This window comes from Mirounga leonina, unplaced genomic scaffold (genome assembly GCF_011800145.1).
Source record: "Mirounga leonina isolate KUSES-001 unplaced genomic scaffold, KU_Mleo_1.0 Mir_169, whole genome shotgun sequence".
In the NCBI taxonomy this organism is placed as follows: Eukaryota; Metazoa; Chordata; class Mammalia; order Carnivora; family Phocidae; genus Mirounga; species Mirounga leonina.
In genome coordinates, this window is record NW_023270431.1 from 21,839,314 (window position 1) to 21,866,000 (window position 26,687).

General features: G+C 36.2%; 1 protein-coding gene across 7 annotated transcripts in view; it reads right to left on the reverse strand.

Moving 5' to 3' along the window:
* Nucleotides 1-26,687, reverse strand: part of SENP7 (SUMO specific peptidase 7) — a 142,199-nt gene that overhangs the window by 98,246 nt on the left and 17,266 nt on the right. For all 7 annotated transcript variants that reach the window (XM_035015287.1, XM_035015286.1, XM_035015285.1 and 4 more), the window contains 2 exons: nucleotides 26,444-26,542; nucleotides 2,133-2,230 (listed from right to left, as the gene is read on the reverse strand). In XM_035015287.1, the coding sequence (XP_034871178.1) occupies nucleotides 2,133-2,230; nucleotides 26,444-26,542 (197 nt within the window). The remainder of the gene's footprint in view (nucleotides 1-2,132; nucleotides 2,231-26,443; nucleotides 26,543-26,687) is intronic.

Below are 26,687 nucleotides of genomic sequence, written 5' to 3' on the forward strand. Positions count from 1 at the left end.
CTGGGCATTAGAATTTCAACATAAACATTTTGAGGGGACACAAACATTCAAACCATAGCAAAGCATCTATGAAAAACCTAGCTAACATGATACTTAATGGTAAAATACTGACTGCTTTCCCTCTGAGAGTGGGGAAAAAACAAAGATGTCCATTCTCAGCACTTCTATTCCACATTGTACTAGATGTTGTAGACAGGACAATAAAGCAAAGAGAGAAAATTAAAGGCATCCAGTTGGAAAGAAAGAAGTACAACTGTCTTTGTGAACAAAACTCCAAGAAATCTACTAAAAACTTCTATAACTAGTAAGACTTAAACAAAGTCACAGCATATTATGTCAACATATATAAATCAGTTCCCATACACTAACAATGAACAGTCTGAAAATAAAATTAAGAAAACAATTCCAGTCACAGTAGCATCAAAAAGAAGAAAATAAATTACCAAACACTGCTGAAAGAAATTAAAAAAGGATCTAAATAAATGGAAAGATATCTCATGCCCATGAATCAGAGGACTTCTAAATATTAAGATGGCCAAAATCCCCAAATTAGTCTACAGATTCAACACATCCTCCTTCAAAATCCTTGTTGGCTTTTTTTATTAAAATTGACAAACTGATTCTAAAATTCAACTGAAAATGCAAGGAACCCAGAACAACCAAAATAATCTCAAAAAAATAATAAAGTTGGAAGACTCTCACTTCCCAATTTCAAAACTTAATGCCAAGCTGTAGTAATCAAGACACAGTGGTACTAGCATAAGGACAGACATATAGCTCAATGAAATATAATTCCAAATCCAGCAATAAACCTTTATATTTATAGTCAATTGATTTTCAACAAAAGTACCCAAAAAAATTGATACCTTTTCAACCAATGGTGCTGGGACAACTGCATATTCACAAAGATATAAATTTGGATGCCTATCTCATATCATATCCAAAAATTAACTCTAAATGGATAAAAGACCTAAATCTAATAGTTGGAACCTTAAAACTCTTAGAAGAAAACTCAAGATAACTCACTGTAATGTCAGATTAGGCAACAGTTTCTTGGGACAACAAAAGCACAGCAACAAAAGAAAAATAGATAAATCGTACTTCATCAAAATGAAAAAACTTCTGTGCTTCAAAAGAGAACAACAACATCAAGAAAGTGAAACGCTGAATGGGAGAAAATATTTGCAAATCATATATCTGATATAGGCTTGTATATAGAATATAAAAAGAATTCTTACAACTCAACAAAAACAGAAACAACACAATTTTAAAATGGCAAAGGATCTAAATAGACTGTTCTCCAAAGAAGATATAAAAATGACCAACAACCACATAAAAAGATAATGTTATTAGAAAATGCTATCAAAACCACAATGAGGCACCATTTCACACCCACAGGGACATCTATGGAAGGAAGGAAGGGAGAGAGGGAGGGAGAGAACTAAATATTGGTAATGATATGGAATCATCAATATGTTTTTCATTTCCTACAGACAATTTACTTGAAAAGGGAGAATAAGACTAAGTACCTTATAAAGTGCTCTGGCATAAATTTAAGAACTCCAATTAGTCTTCTAATTCATGTGATCTCCCAGTAACCGTAATTTTTACTTTGTTACTCATTTTTTCATTCATTCACTATTCAAAAAAAGAAAATTCAATGCCCTTTTGTACAATAACAACTTTTTAGTCATTTATGGATGTCCAATCCTGAAATGCTCTAAATTTTTTCTGATAATTGTAATTTCAATCCTCCATATATTTAATTCTAGTATAACCATAATTCACTAATATTATGACTAGCCCCACAGTTGCTAAATTGAGCATCCTTCTTACTGTAGACCACAAATGATGAATCAAGCATTATAATCAGTCTATATGTAACTCTTGTTTTACCAGCTAAAGATTATCAAGATGTTTCAAATGCATAAAAAAGGGGGGGGGGAGTTAAAATGACTTAGAATCACAAAAAGTTCAAGCTTGGAAGGAACCTTAGAATTGAATCTTGAATTCAGTCTTTGTATTTCAAAAGTATGGTAACTAAGACCCAAAGAGGCTAGATGAATCACCCATGATCACACTATTTATAAATAGTATAAGCCCATCCTATGTCACACACACATATATCTTACCTTTCTGGTGATGTTTTAGAAGTGACAGGACGTCCACGGATACTTTTCCTACTTTTATGGTCTAGAGAGAGGACCTTATTTCTCAGGCTTCTTTTCCACTGGGGGGGGGGAAAAATGGAATTTAATACTAAATATAACAATATGACAATTAAAAGGCACTTAAATTTGTTTTTATTTAGAAATTCAAGATAAACAGCCAAATTCATACGTTACAGAAGAAAAAAAGTGCAACTACAAAACCACCTTGCTCTTTTGCTAGTGCAGAAATATAAGCCCACCAAAAAAACAGAAGGAAGATATTTTAAAATGTCGACGTAACTTTAGTTAGGAAATCAACAGTTTGAGACTCCAAAGCTTACATAGTCATACAATTTTTGTAAGACTAAAGGAAATAAAAATCATTATATACCAAGTTAAACAGGGTCTGTGATTTTGAAGTAAATGCATTTATAACAACTGGAAGGGATTACAACTTGTTCCCTATGAATTGCTACATGGAAAATTTTAGGAAAGTCAGACATCTTACTAACAGGGTTTAGATTTAATCTGACTAAACACAAAAGTTAAAATTATTTAACACAAAAGAGTATGAATCTAGACAAGTAAATTATTTATCTTCTCTGCATTAGTTTCCTTATCATTAAAATGGACATAATAGTAGCTCTCTCACAAGGATGTAAGATGACTATATATGTAATAAGTTTAAAACACTGTTTTCCTTAAAGAGATCTGTATACCTGTGTTTATAGCAGCATGTTCACAAAAGCTAAAAGGTAGAAGTAATTCAAGTGTCCCATCAATAAAAGAAAGAATAAACAAAATGTGGTATATACAATGAAATATCATTCAGTCTTAAAAAGTTAATTTTGACATATGCCACAACATGGATGATCCCTGATGACTGTGGGAGAACAAAAAATATATATCTTGGTCTCTGTCCCCAGTTCCTGGCACAGAGCTCCTAAAACCCTTGTAATTTCCTGGATTGATAAGAGCATCTTTTGTTACAATATTTGATCTTTGATCCCCATTCCTAACAAAGGGCTCCTGAAACCCTTGTCATTTCCTGGGTGATGGGAGTGTCTTTTGTACTAATGAGGTGACTCTGGATGGGCTCCTGGAAGGCTCCTGGATGAGCACTGGTCACCAGAAAGAATAAGCCATAATTAGAAGCTTGGAATTTTTAGTCCCATCCTCCATTCTCTAGAGAGGGGGAAAAGAGCTGAAAACAGACTGAATAAGTTATACCTACATGTGGAAACTTCCATAAAAATCCCAAAAGTATGGGGTTCAGAGAGCTCTCAGGGTGGTGAACACATCTACATACTACACATGGGAACTCCACAAGGACAGAGGCTCCTGCACTGGAGACCCTCCCAGACCTCGCCCTATGTATCTCTTCATCTAGCTGTTCAGTGGTATCCTTTATCGTATCCTTCAATAAACTGATAAATTTAAGTATTTTCCTGAGTTCTCTTAGCAGCTCTAGCATAAATTAATCGAACCTGGTGAGGTAGCTGTGGGAACCTCAGATTTATAGCCACTCGATCACAAGCACAGGTGACAGCGGGACTTGTGACTGGCATCTGAAGTGGGATGGGAGGACTCGTACAGGACTGAGCCCTTCACTTGTGGGGTCTGACACTATTTCCAAGTAGTGTCAGAATTGAGTTAAATTGTAGACTACACAGCTAGTGTCACAGAGCACTGCTTGGTAGGGGAAAACCCACACACATCTGGTGTCAAAAGTACTGTAAATATGATAGTAGTGTGAGAGTAAATGAGAAACAAAGGAGGAAGACTCGGTTCTTCCCAACACAATGACATTATGCTAAGTGACTTATCAGTAACAAAAAGACAAATACTATATGATTCAAGTTATACGAAGTATCTAAAGTAGTCAAATTCATAAAGATAGAAAGTAGAATGGTGGTTGCCTGGGGCTGGGAGAGGGGGAAATGGAGAAGTATTGTTTAATGGGTAGAGTGTTTCAGGTTTTCAAGATATAAAGAGTTCTGGAGATAGATGGTGGTAATGGTTGCACAACAATGTGAATGTACTTCATGCCAGTGAATTGCACCCTTAAAATGGGTTAAAATGATAAATTTTATGTTATGTATATTTTATGACAATTTAAAATAAAATTTTAAAAGATAAAAAAAATTTAAGTAATGAAAAACAAGAACATGACAGCCCTCGATAAACATCCTTTTTAATTCTCTAGAAATTATGTTATCTCATTATCACCAAAGCCCTGCATGGTATAAAACACATTTTATCAGAGGAAAGTGAAGTTTGACCAATGAACCCAAGCCTATCTCCCATAAAAGCCTATATTCCTTTCAATGCTTTAATTCTAAATTATACAAATTCTCAGAAATCCCCCCATCAAGATATCAACTTTAAACACATTTGTCACTCCCATTTCACTGCAAAATGTACATCTATCAAAATAACAAGATTAAAACTACATCTTCTCTCCATTTTCACTATCTCTGTCTTACCTCTTCTTACCACTGTCTGCCTCTTCTTACTTCTGACCTGGACTCTTACAATGTTATTCTAATGGGATTCCTAACACCTCTAATCTAGCATCTGCTCCATCAGGAAAGTTAAATCTTTCAAAAATGCAAATCTGATGTCACTCTCCTGCTTAAATTTATTTTTTATTTTTTTTTATTTTTTTAAAGATTTTATTTATTCATTTGACAGAGAGAGACACAGCGAGAGAGGGAACACAAGCAGGGGGAGTGGGAGAGGGAGAAGCAGGCTTCCCGCGGAGCAGGGAGCCCAATGCTGGGCTCCTACCCAGGACCCTGGGATCATGACCTGAGCCGAAGGCAGACGCTTAACGACTGAGCCACCCAGGCGCCCCTCTCCTGCTTAAATTCTTAAGTGTTTCTGACTACCTAAAGGAGGAAAAAAATAATAATAATAATAATTGTGTTTTCATTTCTCACTTCAGCTTCCCATGCATCTTGTATTCTGACCATACTAAACTATCTGTAATTCCCTGAAAGTGCTATGCAGTTTCATCCTTCAACATGTTTCCTTACTAGAATATGCTTTACCCTCCCTAGTTCTCTTTGTCCAGGAAGCTTTAATCTAGTACCACCAAGAAACCTTCCTCACCCTCTAGCAGACTAAATCAATCTCTTCTACAATACCATTATAAGTTTTGCATATCTCTATTATTGATAACAATTCTCACAATGAATTATATTATCTATTTACATCCAACTGCAACCAGGACTGGAAATGATTTGGCTTAAGGGTTGAACTCTCAGAACTACTGGCCAACTAGTTCCCTGTAATCGTTCCACTAATCTCACAGTAAATGCAATCTTCGCATTTTATGTTATTGAATTTTTTGTATCCCACTAATCATTCTGTAATCTGGTTTGCCTATATGTGCAAAATGATGAAAGTACTAGTCTTTGAGCCTCAGATTCTATACAGAGAAAACAACATTATTCCCACCAAAGAGGGGGCAAAAAAGAATGAGAACTTTTTGGGGTTTTAAGATTTTATTTATTTACTTGAGAGAGAAAGAGCAAGAGAGAGAGAGCATGAGCAGGGGAAGGAGCAGAGGGAGAGGGAGAGGGAGAAGCAGACTCCCTGCCAAGAAGGAAGCCCCGATGCAGGGCTCCCATTGATCCCAGGACCCTGGGATCATGACCCCAGCCAAAAGCAGACGCTTAACTGACTGAGTGACCCAGGCACCCAAAAGAATGAAAGTTTTAAACTATTACAAAAATAAGATGAACTCATGGAGACAAACTGGAGATAACTTTAATAGGAGGGAGATTGATTAAAATGGCATTAACTCTAAATTCTTGAATCCTACCATATCCAAGGGTAACCTGAAGTATATCCAGAGATGTTATCAAATTAAAATAAAATTCACTTAGACTTTGATCACTTGTTTCTTATAGTTAATATCACATTAAAATATTTACATATTTTCTCTTTAAAAATTAGTTAAGAATTGTAGGCTGGGTTAATAATTTGTATTTTTCACAGTTATGATTTGTTTTTCTTTTAGTCTATGAACCTATTATATGCTATCTCTGAAAAATAAAAATCAGGTAACAAAGAATTCTCCTATAAACTGATTATGAATGGGAATTTATTCACATACATAATCTGAAAGCTACCTGACCACAAATAGGAAAGTTAAGATAGCATGAATAATTTTATTTTAAATATGAAAAAGGCTCTTAGAAGAAAAAAAGACTTTGTTTACAGACAGGATTAAAGCATTCAGTTACAGCATTTTATCCCTCTCATTCTGGCAAGGACAAAATAAATACTATGCTAATTAAAATAAAACAGTCCACAGTAACTACTAAAATTTTTCTTGGACAAAATCAACTCCACATGCATTCTAAGTGGTGTGGGGTTCACAATCTCAACTGAGTGCTTCCTTAGATACTAAAAAGGAACCAAAGCTGTATCTTGAGGAAAATGCTGACTTTGTTCACAACTACTCACCTCTGTCACAGCTTACTGTAATAAAAATGCATGACGACTTTCCAACCAACTGAGATTATTGGTCTGCATTTAACTTTGTATCAGAATTTCAACTCTATTGGTTCTTCATCCAGTTTCCAAAGTAAGTAACATGTAATGCCAACAATGAAAACACTTACCAAAAACATAAGCTGAAATTATTTGCTAGCCAGTATCTATTGAGCCACTAGATGAATTATGGGGGAAGGTCTGGGGAATCCTGCATACTCTTCAACCACTTTTCCCCAATGTTTTCCCCAAACACCCTACATGACTACAGAAAAATATATAACCAGGTAATTAACAATGAGACAATTCATGACCTTATTAAGATTTCACCTGTTTTATATGCACACATTTGGTATGAGTGCATTTTTAGTTTAGTGCTATTTTATCATATGCACATCTGTGTGACCACAACCAAAGTCAAGATATAGAACAGTTGGGTCACACAAATCCTTTCTGCTCCCTTTTATAAACACTGCTGCCACCCTCCCTTCCACTAACTCCTAGCCTCTAAAGGCCCTGAGAGCTTTCCTAGCAAATCAGACATTTAAGAAAATGAATTCTATACTCTATATTCCATTAACTAGAATTCCCATCCTATAATGTAAGCATTGCACTGAAACTGAACCCATAAAATGGCAGTAAAAGAAGAAAAAAACCTAACAACCAACATCTCTGGTAAGCATAGACAAAAACACTCAACAAAAAAATTAGCAGATCGGGGATGCCTGGGTGGCTCAGTTGGTTAAGCACCTGCCTTCAGTTCAGGTCATGATCTCAGGGTCCTGGGATCGAGCCCCACATCGGCCTCCCTGCTCAGCGGGGAGCCTGCTTCTCCCCCTCCTCCCCACTTGTGCTCTCTGTCTCTCTCTCTGTCCAATAAATAAATAAAATCTTTAAAAAAAATTAGATCAAAACAAGTAATATGTGAAAAGAATAATACAATACAGGAAATTAGGGTTTATTCCAGGGCAGAAAGGTGGTCCAATATTCAAAGATCAAACCAAAAAAAAAGACCCAACTATACACTGAACACAATATGAAAAGTCAAGGGATAAAGATATGCCATTCTAACACAGATCAAAAGAAAGTTAGAATAGCTATACTGATTTCAGACTCAACAAACTTCAGAAAAAGAAAAATTACCAATTTGGAGGGATATAGGGATAAAGAAAAATACTACATAATGATAAAGGGATCAATTCTCCAAGAAGACATAAGAATCTTTAATATTTATGTGTTCAACAATAAAGCACCAAAATACATAAGGCAAAAATTGATAAAAACACAAGGACAAATAGAATCAATAATTATAGTTGAAGACTTCAAAACTGCTCCATCAGAAACAGACAGATCCAGCAGGCAGAAAATCAGTAACGACAGACTTAAACTGAGCAACACCATCAATCAACTGTACCCAAGTAACACTTATAGAATACTTCATCTAAAAACAGAAGAATACACATACTCAAGCTCATACACTAAGTGGGGAATTCATCGCATTGGATGTAGCTATTTAAAAAAAGAGACAATTCAGGCAGCCTGGATGGCTCACTGGGTTAAGCAGCTGCCTTCAGCTCAGGACATGCTCCCAGGGTCCTGGGATTGAGTCCCACATCGGGCTCCCTACTCAGCAGGGAGTCTGCTTCTCCCTCTGCCCCTCCCCCTACTTGTGCATGCACGCTCTCTCTCTCGCTCTCAAATAAAATAAAATCTTAAAAAAATAAAATAAATTTTAAAAAGAGACAATTCTAAAATCAATAATCTAAACTTCTTGCTTTGGAAACTAAAAAACAAAGAGCAAAATTATTCCAAAGTAGCAGATAAAAAGAAAAATAGAGCAGAAATCAATGAAATTGAAAATAAGAAATCAATAGAGAAAAATCGACAAAACCAAAAACTGCTTCTTTAAAAAGAACAATAAAATTGACAAACCTCAACCCAGGTTAACTAAGAAAAAAAGAAAAAACACTAATTACTAATATGAGAAATGAAAGACAGGTAATCACTACTAATCCCATGGCTACTATATAAAAATAATAAAGAAATGCTATAAACAACTCTACTCTCACATATTTGATAACCTAGATGAAATGAGCTAATACCTTGAAAGACACAATCTACCTAAACTTGCACAATGAGAAATACATAATCTGAATAGGCTCATATCTATTAAAGAAATTGAATCAATATTTAATACCTTCCAAAACAGAAAGCACTGGGCCCAGATTGGTTCACTGATGAATTCTACCAAACATTTAAGCAAACCACTTATACCAATTCTCAACAATTTCTTCCAGAAAACAAAAACAGAGGAACACTTCCAAACTCATTCTATGAGGACAGCATTACCTTAACATCAAAACCAGAAAAATATAAGATAGTAAAACTACACAATCTCTCTTAGAAACATAGATGCAAAAATCTCAAAAGAATCAAATCCAACAATGTACAAAAAGTATTATACAGGGGCGCCTGTGTGGCTCAGTTGTTAAGCGTGTGCCTTCGGCTCAGGTCATGATCCCAGGCTCCTGGGTAGGAGCCCAGCATTGGGCTCCCTGCTCGGTGGGAAGCCTGCTTCTCCCTCTCCCACTCCCCCGCTTGTGTTCCCTCTCTCACTGTGTCTCTCTCTGTCAAATAAATAAATAAAATCTTAAAAAAAAAAAAGAATTATACATCATGAACAAGTGAGATTTATTTCAAATATGCAGTGCTGGATAATGGATTGGAAAATCCATTAAGGACAACAAGCCAAATAAGAAAAATCCAATGATCATATCAATAGATGCAGAAAAAAAGCATCTGACAAACTCTAAAAGCCATTTATGATTTTTTTTTAAAGAAAATTCTCAGCAAAGTAGCAATAGAGGGGAATGTTCTCAATCTAATAAAGAACATCTACAGTAAACCTACAGAAAATATACTTAATAGTGAGAAATCAAATGCTTCCACACTAAGATAAAAAATAAAGCAAGGATGCACCCTTTCATCACTCCTATTCAGCTTCATACTAAAGTCCTACATAATGTTGTAAGATAAGAAAAGGAAATAAAAAGTATACAGATTGGGGGGAAAAAAATAAAATTTTATTTAAGGTGACATAATTGTCTATGTAGAAAATCCCAAAGAATCAATTAAAAAAAAAAAAAAAACACTCCTTCAACAAATAAGCCATTATAGCAATGGTGCAGGAAACAATATATTTATACAAAAGTCAATTACTTTCTTCTTTAAAACTAATTTACAATGAGGGGCGCCTGGGTGGCTCAGTTGGTTAAGCGTCTGCCTTCGGCTCAGGTCATGGTCCCAGAGTCCTGGGACCAAATCCCGCATCAGGTTCCCTGCTCTGTGGGAAGCCTGCTTCTCCCTCTCCCTCTGCCTGCCTCTCTGCCTACTTGTGCTCTCTATCTCTGTGTCAAGTAAATAAATAAATAAATAAATAATTTTTAAAAGTAATTTACATTGGAATTTGAAAAACAGTACTATCTACATTAGCACAAAAAAATATTTATGGACAAATCAAATAAAATACATATAAAATCTATATGACAAAAACCACAAAACTGTGTTAAAAGGTAATCAAAGTTCTAAATAGATATTTCACATACATGGATAGGAAGACTCAATATTCCAACGATGTCTTCCCAATGTGATTTATAGTCAACACAATTAAATATCCCAGAAAGTTAGTTCGTGGATGTTGACAAAATGATTCTAAATTTTAAATAGAAAGCCAAAGACCCAGAATAGCCAATACAATATTGAAGAAAAACTAATGTCAAGACTTACTAGTCTTATTAGTTACTGTAGACTTAAAGCTACAGTAACCAAGATAGCTTGGCATGGACAAAAAAACAAACAAATAGACCAATGGAACAGAATAAATAGCTGAGAAATAGATCGATCCACATAATGTAATCAACTGATCTACGACATGGGAACAATGGCAATTCAATTCTGTAGGCTAGTATTTCAACAAATGGTGCTGATATCCCTGTAGAAAGATATAGAGACATAAGTTTTACATCTTTCAAAAAACTAATGCAAAATGGGCCACAGATCTAAATATAAAATGCAAAACTATAAAATTCCTAAAAGGTTTTCTCATCAGAGAAAACCTAGGTGACCTTGGGTTAGGCAGTTACTTCTTCGATATAATACCTAAAGCACTATCCATGAAGAAAAAAAAATGATAATTTGTGCTTCACTGAAATTAAAACTTCTGCTTTGTGAAAGACCATTAAGGAAATGAAAAGATAACACAAAGACTAGGGGCAAAAAACTTTGCAAAACATATATCTGATAAAAAGACTGGTATCCAAATGTACAATGGATTCTTAAAACTCAAAAATAAGAAAACAATCCAATTTTAAAAAGAGCCAAAGATCTGAAGGCACACTCACCAAAGCAGATACACAAGAAAGCAGATACTCAAGAAAATATGTCATCAGAGAACTGCAAGTTAAAACAAGATACCACTGTACGGCCTATTAGAATGGCTAAAACACAAAACATTGACAATACCAAATGTCAACTAGAATGTGGAGCATCAGGAAATCCCATTAGATGCTGGTGGGAATGCAATATGGTACAATCATTTTGGAAGACAGTTTAGCAGTTCCCAACAAAACTAAACCTACCCTTAACATACAACCCAACAACTGCAATCCTTCGTATTTAGTGAAATAAGTCAGAAACGTGTCCACACAAAAACATGCACATGAATGTTTACTGTAGCTTTATTCGTAACTGCCAAAACTTGGAAGCAACCAAGATGTCTTTCAACAGGTGATGGATAAACAAACTGTGCGACATCATTTAACAGAATATTATTCAGCAATAAAAACAAATAAATAGTGGGGGAGGCTGTGCGTGTGTGGAGGCAGGGGACATATGGAAACTACTTTCTGCCCAATTTTGCTGCAAACCTAAAGCTGCTCTAAAAAATAGTCTCGTAAAAATTCTTTGTTTTTTAAATATTTATTTATTTTAGAGAGAGAGAGATGGAGAGCATGCATGAGTGGGCAGAAAGGCAGAGGGAAAAGCAGCAAAGAAGCAGACTCCCTGCTGAATGGAGAGCCTGATGCAGGGCTTGATCTCAGGACCCTGAGATCATGACCTGAGCCAAAAAAAAAAAAATTGGATGCTTAACTGACTGAGCCACTCAGACGCCCCCCAAATATTCTTTTTTTTTTTTTTTAAAGAAATGAGCTATCAAGCCCAAAAAAGACATGAATGTAAAAGCATACTGCTACACGGAAGAAGACAATCTGAAAAAGCTGCATGATTCCATGTGACATTATTGAAAAAGTAAAACTGGAGATACTAAAAAGATCAGTGGAGCACAAAGATTTTTTTAACAGTGAAATTATTCTATATCACACTGTAATGGTAGATACATGCCATTATACACTTGTCAAAACAAAGAATATACCGGACAAAACATGAACCCTAATGTAAACTATGGACTTCAACTAACAATAATCTACCAGGGATAGTTCCAGTTCAAGATGACAATGTAGTAGGCTTCTGAAATTGCTTCCTCCCACAGACATACCAAATCTACAGTTACATACAGAACAATTCCCTCTGAAAAAATCCAGAAACTAGCTGAAAAACTCCTCTAAATATCACAGGAATGAGAAAAAAAAAAAAAACATTGAAACATGTAGGAGAAGCTGAGATCATCTTGCCATAAACACACTCCCAGCAAAATGGAACACAACCAGGAGGAAACGGACAACTCCCAGCTTCTGCCTAAGGTACAAAGGATTTGGACCCCACATCTGGCACCCTGACCTTTATGATTATCACCAAGAGACAGGCTACTAAAACATCTAGCTTTGAAAGCCAATGGGGCTTGCATCCATGAGACTCACAAGGCTATAGCAAACCAAGAGACAGTTCTTAAAAGCCTCACATGGACTCACCATGGCTAACACTCCAGGACCCAACATAGAGGTAGCAGACTAAAACACACCCAGAAAGAGGTCTGTTTATCTTAGAAGCTGCAGCCCAGGGGCGTGTGGGTGGCTCAGTTGGTTAAGCGACTGCCTTCGGCTCAGGTCATGATCCCAGAGTCCCGGGATCGAGTCCCGCATCGGGCTCCCTGCTCGGCAGGGAGTCTGCCTCTCTCTCTGACCCTCCCCCATCTCATGCTCTCTCTCTCTCTCTCATTCTCTCTCTCAAATAAATAAATAAATAAATATTTAAAAAAAAAAAAAAAAGAAGCTGCAGCCTGAGGACAGGCTTCTAATTTAACATGCATTTAGAGGCCAACTACAATTCTCTCCAGAGACTATGGAGGCAAGCAGATGCCATCTCTATGTCTCCCTCTGCTTCACTCCAGAATGCCACTATCTCCTGAAAAGGAGCTTATGCCCAAGTCTGACATGCTGGTTTTTGCAGCTGCTATCTACGGGATGCCCCTTGATCACATGGCTGTGGTGGCCAGTGGGGAATATGCTCATGGATTCCACAGGACTGAAACAAACAGAGAAACAGTTCTTAACACCAGCTATCCCCCAGGGCACACAGCACAGAAGGAGCAGACTCATCTACCAGTCTTCCCCTGGAAGAGGTATCTTTGCATACTTTTAAAGCTGCTGCCTGAGGATCCAGCTTCCAATCAGCCTGACTAAGATCACCCCTTAGAGACACTGACAGGTCTTGGCAAACCCTAAACTATCGGGAGCCACTAAAGAACAAAGAAGTCAGCTTGGACAGTCCCAAAGGTTTGAGAGACAAGAGCTAAGATAGAGTTCAACTCCTATACAAGATCATACTTTCAAGACTAGGAAGTGGCTGTTTCACATACTGCACAGAAACCAACTAGAGTGGAGGAAAATGAAGCAAAGGAATATGTTCCAAACAAAAGAACAATATAAAATCTCAAAAAAAGACCTTAATGAAATGGAGAAAGTGACTTAACCTGATAAATAGTTCAAAATAACTGTTATAAAGATGCTCACCAACATCAGGAGAACAATGCATAGACAAAGTGAAAATGTCAACAAAGAGAATATATTAAGTACCAAACAGAAATCACAGAGCTGAAGATTACAATAACAGAACTGAAAACTTCAATTAGAGAGATTCAACAGTAGACTAAATGAAGTAGAAGAAAGGACCAGCAAACTCAAAGACAGGGCACTAGAATTCACCCATTCAGAAGACCAAAAAGGAAAAGAAATTAACAAGAGTGAAGATATATTAAGGGATTTATGGAACATCAGGTAGAACAATATTCACATTATAGGGGTCCCAGAAGAAGAGAGAGAGAAAGTGCCAGAAAATTATCTGAAGAAATAATGGGGAGGAAACAGACATTCAAATCCAGGAAGCCCAGAAAGTTCCAAAATAGATGTTCCAAATTAGATCTCCAAAGAGATTCACACCAAGACACATTATAGTTAAATTGCAAAAAATTAAACACAAGGAGAATATAAAAAGCAACAAGAGAAAAACAACTTGTTATACACAAGGAAACCCCCTCCCAAAAGATTATTAGCAGATTTTTCAGCAGAAACTTTGCAGGCCAGAAAAAAGTGCCATTATGTATTAAAAGTGATGAAACAGGGGCACCTGGCTGACTGTTGGTAGAGCATGCAACACTTGATCTCAGGGGGTCATGAATTTGAGCCCCACAAGGGGGATAGAGATCACTTAAAAATAAATAAACTTTAAAAAAAAAAAAAAAGGTACTCAAACAAACAACCAAAAACAAGAATAAAATCACCAAGGTGTCTTTCAGAATTGAAGGAGAGATAGAGTTTTCCAGACAAGCAGAAGGTAAAGGACCTTATCACCACTAGACTAGCTTTATAAGAAATGTAGGGACTTCCTTAACCGAAAACAAAAGGATGCTAATTAGTAAGAAGAAAACATGAAGGTATGAATCTCACTAGTAAAGGCAAATATATAAGTTCAGAATAATCTAATATAATTGTGGTGGGCTAACCAGTTCTAAGTATAATATGAAGGCTAAAAGAAAAATGTAAAAAAAAAACATAACTCTAACTACAATAATTCATTAATGGATACACAAAATACAAATTGTGACATCAAAAACAAAATGGGCGGTGGATAAAAATGTAGAGCTTTAGAATGAATTCAAGTTTAAGTGGTTACCAACTTAAAATATACTGCTATAAAAATGTATGTAAGCCTCATGGTAAACACAAGCAAAAATCTCCAGTAGATACACAAAAGATAAAGGGAAAGGTACCAAACAATATCACTACAGAAGATCCTCAAATCACAAAGGAATAGAGCAAGAGAAAGGAAAGAAATAAGGGAATTACAAAACAGTCAAAAACCAATTAACAAAATGGCAGTAAGTCCATACCTATCAATAATTCTTTAAATGTAAATGGAATAATTTCTCTAATCAAAAGACAGAATGATTAAATGGATTAAAAAAAAAACAACTATATACTGCCTACAAGAGACTCACCTCACCTTTAAAAACACACATAAGTTAAAAAAGAAGGGATGGGAAAAGATATTCCTTACAAAGGGAAACCAAAAAAAGTTGGGGTAAGTATGCTTAATGAGACAAAATACACTTTAAAACAGAAACTGCAATAATTGACAAAGTAGGTCATGATATAATGATAAAGGGGTCAATCCAACAAGAGTATATAACATTTATAAGTATTTATGAACCCAATATAGGAACATCTAAATATGTAAAGCAAATACTAAGAAATCTAAAGGGAGAAATAAACAATACAATAATAGTAAGAGATTCAATACCCCACTTTCACCAATGGATAGATCATCCAGACAGAAAATCAGTAAGGAAGGATTAGACTTAAACAGCACATTAGACCAGATGGACTTAAAAGACATTTATAGAACATTCTTCTCAAGCATACATGGAACATTCTCTGGGACAGATCATACATTAGGCCACAAAACAAGTCTTAATAAAATTAAGAAGATTGGTGGGGGGTGCCTGGGTAGTTCAGTGAGTTAAGCATCTGACTCTTGATTTCAGTTCAGGTCATGATCTCAGGGTCGTGAAATCAAGTCCAGCATTGGGCTCAACACTGGGCATGGAGACTGCTCAAGATTCTCTCTCTCCCTCTCCCCCCCCCAAAAAAAAGATTGGTGGGGACAATGGGGGGGGGGTGGTGATGGTAAAAAATAAAAAAAAATTTTAACTTGGGATGCCTGGGTGGCTCAGTCGGTTAAGCGGCTGCCTTCGGCCCGGGTCATGATCCCAGGCTCCTGGGATCGAGTCCCACATTGGGCTCCTTGCTCAGCGGCAAGCCTGCTTCTCCCTCTCTCTCCCTCTGCTTGTGTTCTCTCTGTCAAATAAATAAAATCTTTAAAAAAAAATTTTTTTTTCACTTAAAAATATTTTAAATAAATAAATATAAGAAGATTGATATCATACCAAGCATCTTTTTCAAACACAATGGTATGAAACTACACATCAATCACAAGAAGAACACTGAAAAACTCACAAATATGTGAAGATTAAACAATATGCTCCTGAACAACCAATCGGTCAAAGAAGAAATCGAAAGAAAAATAAAAGTATCTTGAGACATATGAAAATGGCAATATATAAAAACTTATGGGATGCAGCAAAAGCAGTACTAAGAGAAAAGTTCATAGCAATAAACATCTACATTAAGAAACAAAAAGATCTGAAATGTGACTTTACACTTCAAGGGATTAGAAAAAGTACAAACTAAGCCCCTAAGTTACTGGAATGAAGGAAATAACAAAGATCAGAGTGGAAACTGAGACTAAAGAGACAACAGAAAAGATTAATGAAACTAAGAGCTGGTATTTTGAAAAGATAAACAAAACTGACAAATCTTTAGCCAGACTCGCCAAGAAAAAGAGAGAGAATTCAATAAGTAAAAACTGAAATGAAAGAGGAGACATTATCAATGATACCACCAAACTACAAAAAATCTTAAGAGGCTACTATGAAAAATTAATTAAACAACACCACTCAGGACAACCTAGAAGAAATAGGTAAATTCCTAGAAACATGACCTACCAAGAATGAATCATGAAGAAACAGAAAATCTGAACAGCCTAATTACTAGTAAGGAGATTGAATCAGTAATCAAAAACCACCCAACAAATAAAAGTACAGGACAGAGAGTTTCCCTGGTGAAGTGTACCCAACATTTAAATAAGAATCATTACCAATTTTTCTCAAACTCCTCCAAAACATAGAAGAGGAATCACTCCCAAACTTATTTTACAGGCCTTCAATACTCTAATACCAAAATCAGACAAGGACACTCAAGAAAATTATAGACCAGAGGCGCGCCTGGGTGGCTCAGTCGGTTACGAGTCTGCCTTCAGCTCAGGTCATGATCTCGGGGTCCCGGGACTGAGCCCTGTGTCAGACTCCCTGCTCAGTGGGGAGTTTGCTTCTCCCTTTCCTAGTGCCCCTCCCCACCACTCATGCTCTCTCTGTCTCTCACACACACTCTCTCTTTCAAATAAATAAAATCTTTAAAAAAGAAAAAAATTACAGACCAATATCACTGATGAAAATAGCTACAAAAATCCTCAATAAAATATTAGCAAATCCAATTCAACAATACAAAAGAATCATACACCAGGATCAAACAGGATTTATTCCAGGGGCGCCTGGGTGGCTCAGTCGTTAAGCATCTGCCTTTGGCTCAGGTCATGATCCCAGGGTCCTGGGATTGAGCCCCGCATTGGGCTCCCTGTTCGGCAGGGAGCCTGCTTCTCCCTCTCCCACTCCCCTCCTCGTGTTCCCTCTCTCGCTGTGTCTCTCTCTGTCACATAAATAAATAAAATCTTCAAAAAAAAAAAAAATAGGATTTATTCCAGGGATGCAAGTAAGGTTCAGCATCCACCAATCAATGTGAAAGAATAAAAGTAAAACATATCATCATCTCAACAGATGCAAAAAAGCATCTGATAAAATTCAACATCCATTCATAATAAAAACTCTCAAAAAGTAAATATATATGGAATATACCTAAATATAATAAAGATCATATATCACAGCCCACAGTGCCTATCATACTCAACCATGAAAAGCTGAAAGTTTTTCCTCTAAAATCAGGAAGAAGACAAGGTTTCCAACTCTCCCCACTTTTATTTAACAGAATACTAGAAGTCCAAAGAAATCTCACAATTAGGCAAAAAATAAATAAATAAAAGACAACCAAATCAAAAAGAAGTAAAATTGTCTCTATTTACAGATGACATGATATTATATGTAGAAAAGCTTAAAGATGCCACCAGAAACTTAGAACTAATCAACAATTTCAGTAAAGTTGCAGGATACAAAAATCAATGTCATTTCCATATACTAACAACAAACTATCAGAGATATTAAAAAAACAATCCCATATAAAGCAAAAAAAAAAAAAAAACAAACAAAACCACAAAACAAAACAAAAAAACCATCTAAGAATAAATTCAACCAAGAAGATGAAAGTCTGGTACATTGAAAACTATAAGACACTGACAAAAGAAACTGAAAAAGACATAAATAAATGAAAAAATATTCTGTGCTCATGGATTAGAAGAATATTGATAAAATGTCCACACTACTCAAAGTAAACTACAAATTCAATGCAATCCTTATCAACATTCCAACAGCACTTTTCACAGAAATAGAACAAATAATCCTAAAATTTGTATGCAACAACAAAAGAGCCTGAATAGTCAAAGCAATCTTAAGAAGAAAAAGTTAGAGGCATCATACTCCCTCATTTGAAACTACATTACAAAGCTATAGTAATCAAAACAGTATGGCATTGGCATAAATAGACCTAAGATCAATGGGAAAAAAAAAAGAGAGAGATCAATGGAACAGAACAGAGCCCAGAAATAAACCCATGCATATATATTCAATTAATAAATAAAAGGAACAAAAAACATACAATGGGGAAAGAATACTCTCTTCAATAAATGGTGCTGGGAAACTGGACAGCCTTATATGAAATAGTGAAATTGGACCACTATCTTACACCACATAAAAAAGTCAACTTAAAATGGATTAAAAACTTGAACATAAGACCTGAAACCATAAAGCTCCTAGAAGATGGCAAGTTCCTTGATGTTGGTCTTAGCAATGATTTTTTGAATCTGACACATAAGCAAAGGCAACAAAGACAGAAATAAATAAGTGGGACTATATCAAACTAAAAAGCTTCTGTACAGCAAAATGAAAAGGCAACCTGCAGAATGTAAGAAATTATTTGCAAATCATATATCTAATAAGAGGTTAATATCCAAAATATATAAAGAACTCATACAACTCAATAGCATTAAAAAAAATCCAATTTAAAAATGGGTAGAAAGGGGTGCTTGGGTGGCTCAGTCAGTTAAGCATCTGCCTAGGGCTCAGGTCATGATCCCAGGGTCCTGGGATCCAGCCCCACACTAGGCTCCCTGCTCAGCAGGGAGTCTGCTTCTCCCTCTGCCTTCTCCCCCTGCTTGTGCTCACTTGCTCTCTCTCTCTGTGTCAAATAAATAAAATTTTTAAAATTATAAAATTAATTAAAAAAATAAAAAATAAAAATGGGCAGAGGGTCAGGGCACTTGGGTGGCTCAGTTGGTTAAGCATCTACATTTGGCTCAGGTCATGATCCAGGGTCCTGGGATCAAGACCCCCATCAGGAGCCTGCTTCTCCCTCTCCCTCTGCCTCTCCCTCTCCCTCTGTCCCCTCCCCCTGCTGATGCTTTCTCTCTCTCTCTCTCTCACACTCTCTAATAAAATCTTGAAAAAAATAAAATGGGCAGAGGGTCTGAATAGATATTTTTCCAAAGACATACAAATGGGCAATAGCTACCTGAAAAGGTGCTCAACATCACTAATCATCAGAGAAATGCAAATCAAAACCACAGTGAGCTATCACCTCATACCTGTTGGAACAGACATTATCATAAAGACAGACGTAACAAGTGTTGATGAGGATGTGGAGAAAAGGGAATCTTTGTGCACTGTTGGTGGGAATGTAAATTGGTACAACCAATATGGAAAACAGTATGAAGCTTCCTCAAAAAATTAAAAATAGAGGGGCGCCTGGGTGGCTCAGTCGTTGTGCGTCTGTCTTCGGCTCAGGTCATGATCCCAGGGTCCTGGGATCGAGCCCCGCATCGGCCCCCTGCTCCACAGGAAGCCTCCTTCTCCCTCTCCCACTCCCCCTGCTTGTGTTCCCTCTTTCACTGTGTCTCTCTGTCAAATAAATAAATAAAATCTTAAAAAAAAAAAAAAAATTAAAAATAGAACTACCATATAACCCAGCAATTCCACTTCCACTTCTGGGTATTTGTCCTTAGGAAATGAAATCACCATTTCAAAAAGATATCTGCAACCCCATATTCATTGCAGCATTATTTACAATAACCAAGAGATGGAAACAATGTGTCTGTCAATAGATGAATGGAAAAAGAAAATGTGATATACAAACACAATGGAAAATTATTCAACGATAAAAAAAAATCTTGCCATTTGCACAACATGGATGGGCCCTGAGGGCCTAATGCTAACTGAAATAAGTCAGAAAAAGAAACAAATACTGTATGATCTCACTTATAGGAGGAATCTAAGGGGAAAAAAAAGAAAATCTGAACCCATAAAAAGAACAAATTTGTAGTTACCAGAGGTGGGAAGTGGGCAAAGTGGGTGAAGGGGGTCAAAAGGTATAAACTTTTAGTTACAAGATAAATTAAGTCCTGGGAATGTGATTTACTTAATGATACTGATTATTTATCTGACGTTGTTAAGAAAGTAGATCTTAAAAGTCTCATCATAAGAAAACTATTACTATGTGTGCTAATGGATGTTAACTAAACTACTGTGCTGGGGCGCCTGGGTGGCTCAGATGGTGAAGCGTCTGCCTTCAGCTCAGGTCATGATCCCAGGGTCCTGGGATCGAGCCCCACATCAGGCTCCTGGCTCAGCGGGGAGCCTGCTTCTCCCTCTCCGTCTGCCTCTCCCCCTGCTCATGCTCTCTCTTTCTGTCTGTATCTCTGTGTCTCAAATGAATAAATAAAATCTGTAAAAAAATAAACTACTGTGCTAATCATTCTGCAATATATAAATATATCAAAATATTATGCTGTACACCTAAAACTAATACAATGTTATATGTCAGTTATATCCAATAAATAATAATAATAATTTATCAGTATTGGCTTATCAACTGTAACAAATGTACCACACTGATACAAAGATATTAATAAAGGAAATTGTGTGGGGGTAACAGGGAGGGGGAACTGAGGGGTATATGGGTACTGCCAGTACCATCCCTTCAATCTTTCTGTAAACCTAGTATTACTCTAAAAAATAAAATCCGTTAATTAAAAAAACAAACAAACTGGCAATATCAAGTGCTAAGAAAGATACAAAGCACCCAGAACTCTCCAAATATTGCTGCTGGAAGGCAAAAATGGTACAACCACTCTGGAAATCAGTTTGGCAGTTAATATACACTTATCATATGACCCAGGAATCCCACTCCTAAATATTTACCCTAGAGAAATTAAAATTTATGCTCACAAAAAACCATGTATGCAAATATTTATAGCAACTTTATTCTTAATGGCCAAAACCAGGAAACAACCCATATGTCCTTCAATGGGGAGAACAGAAAAACTACTGATACACAAAAACATGAATGAATTTCAATGGCGTTATGCTGAGTAAAAAGTCATTCTCAAAACATTACACACTCTATGATTCCATTTATGTGACATTCTGGAAAATGTAGAGGTATAGCTATAGAAAACAATGTTACCAGGGGTTAAAAGTGGGGACAAAGTATAATTACAAAGGGGACAGCACCAGGGAATTTTTTGGAGTAATGGAACAGTACAATATTTTCATTGTCATGATACTTATATGAGTCTATACAGATCTTGTAACTCAGAACTGTACACTGAGAAAAAAAACTACAAATACACACACACACACACACATACACACACCTCTATTATGGTGGTGGTTGCAAAAGCATATACATTTGTCAAAGTCAGAGAAGAATTAAAATGGATTAATTTAACTGTATATAAATTAATTCTCAATAAAACTTTTTAAAAGAGCAAAAAAATTGAATACACACTTCACAAAAAAAGATATACAATAGCCAATCAACATATGAAAATGTCTTAACACCAATAGTCATCAGAAAAATGCAAATTAAAACCAAGTCAAAAACTCCATCAACAGAAGAATTAAATAAACAAAATGTGTTATAGCCGCAAAATGGAATATTACTTAGCAATAAAAAGGAACAAACCACTGATAGATGCAAAACAGAGACGAATTTCAACATTTTACTGACTAAAGGAAGCAAAACATAAAAGAGTACTGTATGAACAGGCAAAACTACCCTACAGAAATAGAAATCAGAAAAGTGGTTCCAGTAGTGGGGTGGAGGTTGGGACAGCAGGCAAAGCTAAGATACAATGGAAAAGGAGACAAGGGAACTTTCAAGGCTCATGACAATGCTCTATTCCTTTGGAAACAATGGGACAGTGAACATCACTTTTCATATTATAGGGAACCATTTTTTTTTTTAAAGGTTTTATTTATTTGACAGAGAGAAAGATAGCCAGAGAGGGAACATAAGCAGGGGGAGTGGGAGAGGGAGAAGCAGGCTCCCCGCAGAGCAGGGAGCCCGATGTGGGACTCGATCCCAGGGCCCTGGGATCATGACCTGAGCCGAAGGCAGACACTTAACGACTGAGCCACCCAGGTGCCCCTAAAGGGAACCATTTTTGAGTGGGATTGGTTACATATGTCACATTAGTCAATACTCATCCAGTTATATACCTAAGACCTGTGGAACCTATTTCATGAAATTATATCTCAATAAAAACCACAAATAAGTAAACAAATGAGTTAAAATTCTGCTAAAGACTATGCAAAGTTATTTTTGTCATTCACAGAAACCCACTAAAAACAATTGTGTGTGGGGAGTGCCTGGCTGGCTCAGTCAGTAAAGCATGGGACTTTTGATCTCAGGGTTGTAAATTCAAGTCCCACAATTGGTGTAGAGATTACTTAAAAAAAAATAATAAATCTTAAAAAAAAGGTATGTGAGAGAAACAACTAAGCAAGATACTGGTACAGCCTCAAACTCTACAAACTGAAGCATACTTAGCAAAATCTGTGAAGTCTAAAGAAACAAAAGAGCATAGCAATGCTGACACATGCATCACTTTAATCTCAAACAGGATACAGATTTCCAAAACCTTAAGTATCACTATCTTCAGGAAGACATCCAACGGGTGGGAAACTAGGCCTGGGAAAAGAAAATATGTCTCGGGGCACCTGGGTGGCTCAGTCGTTAAGCTTCTGCCTTCGGCTCAAGTCATGGTCCCAGAGTCCTGGGATCGAGCCCCGCATCGGGCTCCCTGCTCTGTGGGAGGCCTGCTTCTCCCTCTCCCACTCCCTCTGCTTGTGTTCCCTCTCTCCCTGTCTCTCTGTCAAATAAATAAATAAAATCTTTTAAAAAAAGAAAGAAAATATGTCTCTGAAGACACTCTGTTTTATTCAGTGGGTTAGAGGGAACTAAAGAAGAAAGTAAATGGTTAGCTTCTCAGGAAAAGGAGACTGCTGAAATAGAGAGTTAAGGAAAAAGAGAAGACAGAAGATTATAACACAATGACTTAATACTTAAAGAGCTCTCAGGTAATCCACATCTGCCTCTTGAAGGCCAAAAACTAAAAGATATGTATGACCCAAGAGTAAAGGAAAAAACACATTTAGTGAGATACCGCTTAAGGAAATTAAGCCTATGTCTACTTCCAAGAGATTGTGTGTGTGTGTGTGTGTGTGTGTGTGTTTAAAATTATTTAGGGACACCTGGGTGGCTCAGTTGGCTAAGCGTCTGCCTTCGGTTCAGGTCATGATCCCGGGGTCCTGGGATCGAGCCCCACATCGGGCTCCCTGCTCAGCAGGGAAGTCTGCTTCTCCTTCTGCCTCTCCCCTGACTCGTGTGCGCTCTCTCTCTCTCTCAAATAAAAAATAAAATCTTAAAAAAAAAAAATTATAGATATTGTACATGTTTGTTCCACAATAAATTCAATATCCTAAGACAGAATACATAAATGCAAAGAGATCAAATTTTCTCAAGATAATGTTTTCTTCTTCCTATTAAATTGGCAACAATTTTGCTGTATGATAATATCCAGTGCCAGTAAGTTTCTAGAAAAATGGGAGCTCTCATTGGTGACAATACAAATTGTGCACATTTTCTGAGAGACAATTTTGTAATGTTCATTAAAATTTCATATATAAATTCCCTTCAACCTAGTAATTCTGCTCAAAAATGGTTTTCTACATATGAAAAACGATGTTTAAAAAAAAAGGAGAAAACTTGTTCACTGCAGCATTGTTTCTATTCGCAAAACTCTAGAAACAACTAATACCAGTGAACTAAGTGGATTATGTATATGGTGACAGATGATAGCTACACTTGTGAGCACAGCATAACATAAAGAGAAGCTGAATCACCATGTTGTATACCTGAAACTAATGTAATATTGTGTGTCAATTTTACTAAAAAAAAAATTTTTTTAATTATGGTATATTGTAAATTTTTACAGTACTACAAAGCCAACAAAAATAAATAAAAGAAGTAGATCTAAATGTATTAAAATAGGAAAACCTGGATGGTTCAGTCAGTAGAGCATGTGATTCTTGATCTCAGGGTTGTGAGTTCAAGCCCCACGTTAAGTGCAGAGATTACTTAAATAAATAAATCTTTATTTATTTATTTTAGGTTTTATTTATATATTTGAGAGAGAGGGCGAGAAAGTGAGAGAGAACACAAGTAGGGGGGAGGGATAAAGGGGAGAGGGAGAAGCAGACTCCCTGCTAAGCAAGGAGCCTGATTCAGGACCCCCAGGACCCTGGGATCATGACCTGAGCCAAAGGTAGATGCTTAACCAACTGAGCCACCCAGGCACCCAATAAATAAATCTTTAAAAATAAAAAAAATGTGTTAAAATAGAAAAAAAAATTTTAGCATCTATTAAATGAAAACAAAGCACAGAACAGTATATATTTCATGATCTCTGTTCTATAACAATTAAAAAATAATACAAATTATTATTTATGTAGGCATATGTATTTTTTTTCTTGAAAGGAATGAAAAAAAAACTATTAATGGTGGTTGCCTTTAGGAAAAAGGAACAGAGAAAGATTATTTATTTCACCTATACCTTTCTTTACATCCCAAATTTTCTAACCTTACGCAAATTTTTTTTATGTCAGCAGAAGTCATCTTGTCTCATTTATTATTTCCCTTTTTTGTACCTTGTATATAAAACAAACAAATGTATTATTTGATAGTTAAATTTTTAAATAATGTTAAAGCAACTAATATTAATGACAAATCTTTCCTCTGAGAACAAGTTATAATAAATGGTTAATTTTTCTTGTCTGTAACATAAAAACATTCAACATGACTTAAAATTTGTTATCCTAAAATGCTAATCTTATGAACTGAAGTGCTTCCCCCTGCCAATTTCATATGTTAAAGTCCTCACCATCAATATGACCATATGGGGAGATGGGGCATTTACAAAGATAATTAAGTTTAAATGAGGTCATAAGGGTAGGGACCTAATCCAACAGGGCTAGCGTCCTTATAAGAGGAGAAGCACCACGGATGTGGGTACACAGAAAAAAAGGTCACAGGAAGAAATAGCAAGAAGATGGCCATCTATAAGCCAAGGAGAAAGGCCTTAGAAAAACCAACCCTACATGCACCTTGATCTTGGACTTCAGCCTCCAGAACTGTTAGAAAAGAAATTTCTGTTGTTTAAGCCACCCAATCTGTGGTATTTTGTTATGTTAGGCTAGCAGACTAATACAGGCTCAAATGGATAAACTGGAAAATCTGAGAAAAATTCTATTTTTAAAAATTGACTGTGAGTTATACCAGGCATGAGGAAAAAAATAATACTTAAAATGTGTCATCTTGGGGTGCCTGGGTGGCTCAGTTGGTTAAGTGTCTGCCTTTGACTTAGGTCATAATCCCAGGGTCCTGGGATCGAGACCCACGTTGGCCTCCTGACTCAGCGGGAAGCCTGCTCCTCCCTCTCCTGCTCCCCCTGCCTGTGCACTCTCTCCCTCTCCCTCCCTCTCTCTCTAATAAATAAATAAAATCTTTAAAAAAAAAAAAAGTGCCATCTTAAGCCCTATTCTTGAAAGCTCCATAATATACCATATACCTTTTAAAGTACAGTTGTGTCACATTTTAAATTTACAAGAGCAAATTTACAAGAGCAAAAGAGCAAATGATTCTAATAAGCTTAATATGCTCATAAATTTAAAATATCTTTTATAATAACGAGATTTAAATTTCAAGAAAACAATCACACAAAATAAGGTATACTTAAACTAAAGGAGACCCCAACCTCAAAGCATCACTTCAACAAATACCAGAAATAAACTAATTAAAAACCTGCATATAGGGGCGCCTGGGTGGTTCAGTCGGTTAAGCAGCTGCCTTCGGCTCAGGTCATGATCCTGGGGTCCTGGGATCAAGCCCCACGTCCAGCACCCTGCTCAGCAGAGAGCCTGCTTCTCCCTCTCCCTCTGCCTGCCACTCTGCCTACTTGTGCTCTCTATCTCTCTGTCAAATAAATAAATAAAATCTTTTAAAAAAATAAAAAATAAATAAAAATAAAAACCTGCATATAACACAAAAAAATCCAAGCAAGGATATATAAGAAGATGAAAATTCAGTTTTATTTAAATATTTTAAACACACCAAACAACACTATGAACTTAAAAGAAATTAGTTTTTATTTACCCCCTGCAAAGGGAGATCCCAGTGTTCTGAGCTTCTGAGTTTGGACAGTGGGGACTCAACACGAACATCTTCCGGTTTTGCATTTAACATTTTTGTTATCTGAAATCAGAATGAGAAAATAATCAGTTTAACTGAAATATAAATAAGAACTGAATCATATTAACCGAACTAACAGAATCATTATATTAACCTGCCTTATACTTTGCTATTAGTTTTTTGGGTTTTTTGATTTTTTAAAATAAGC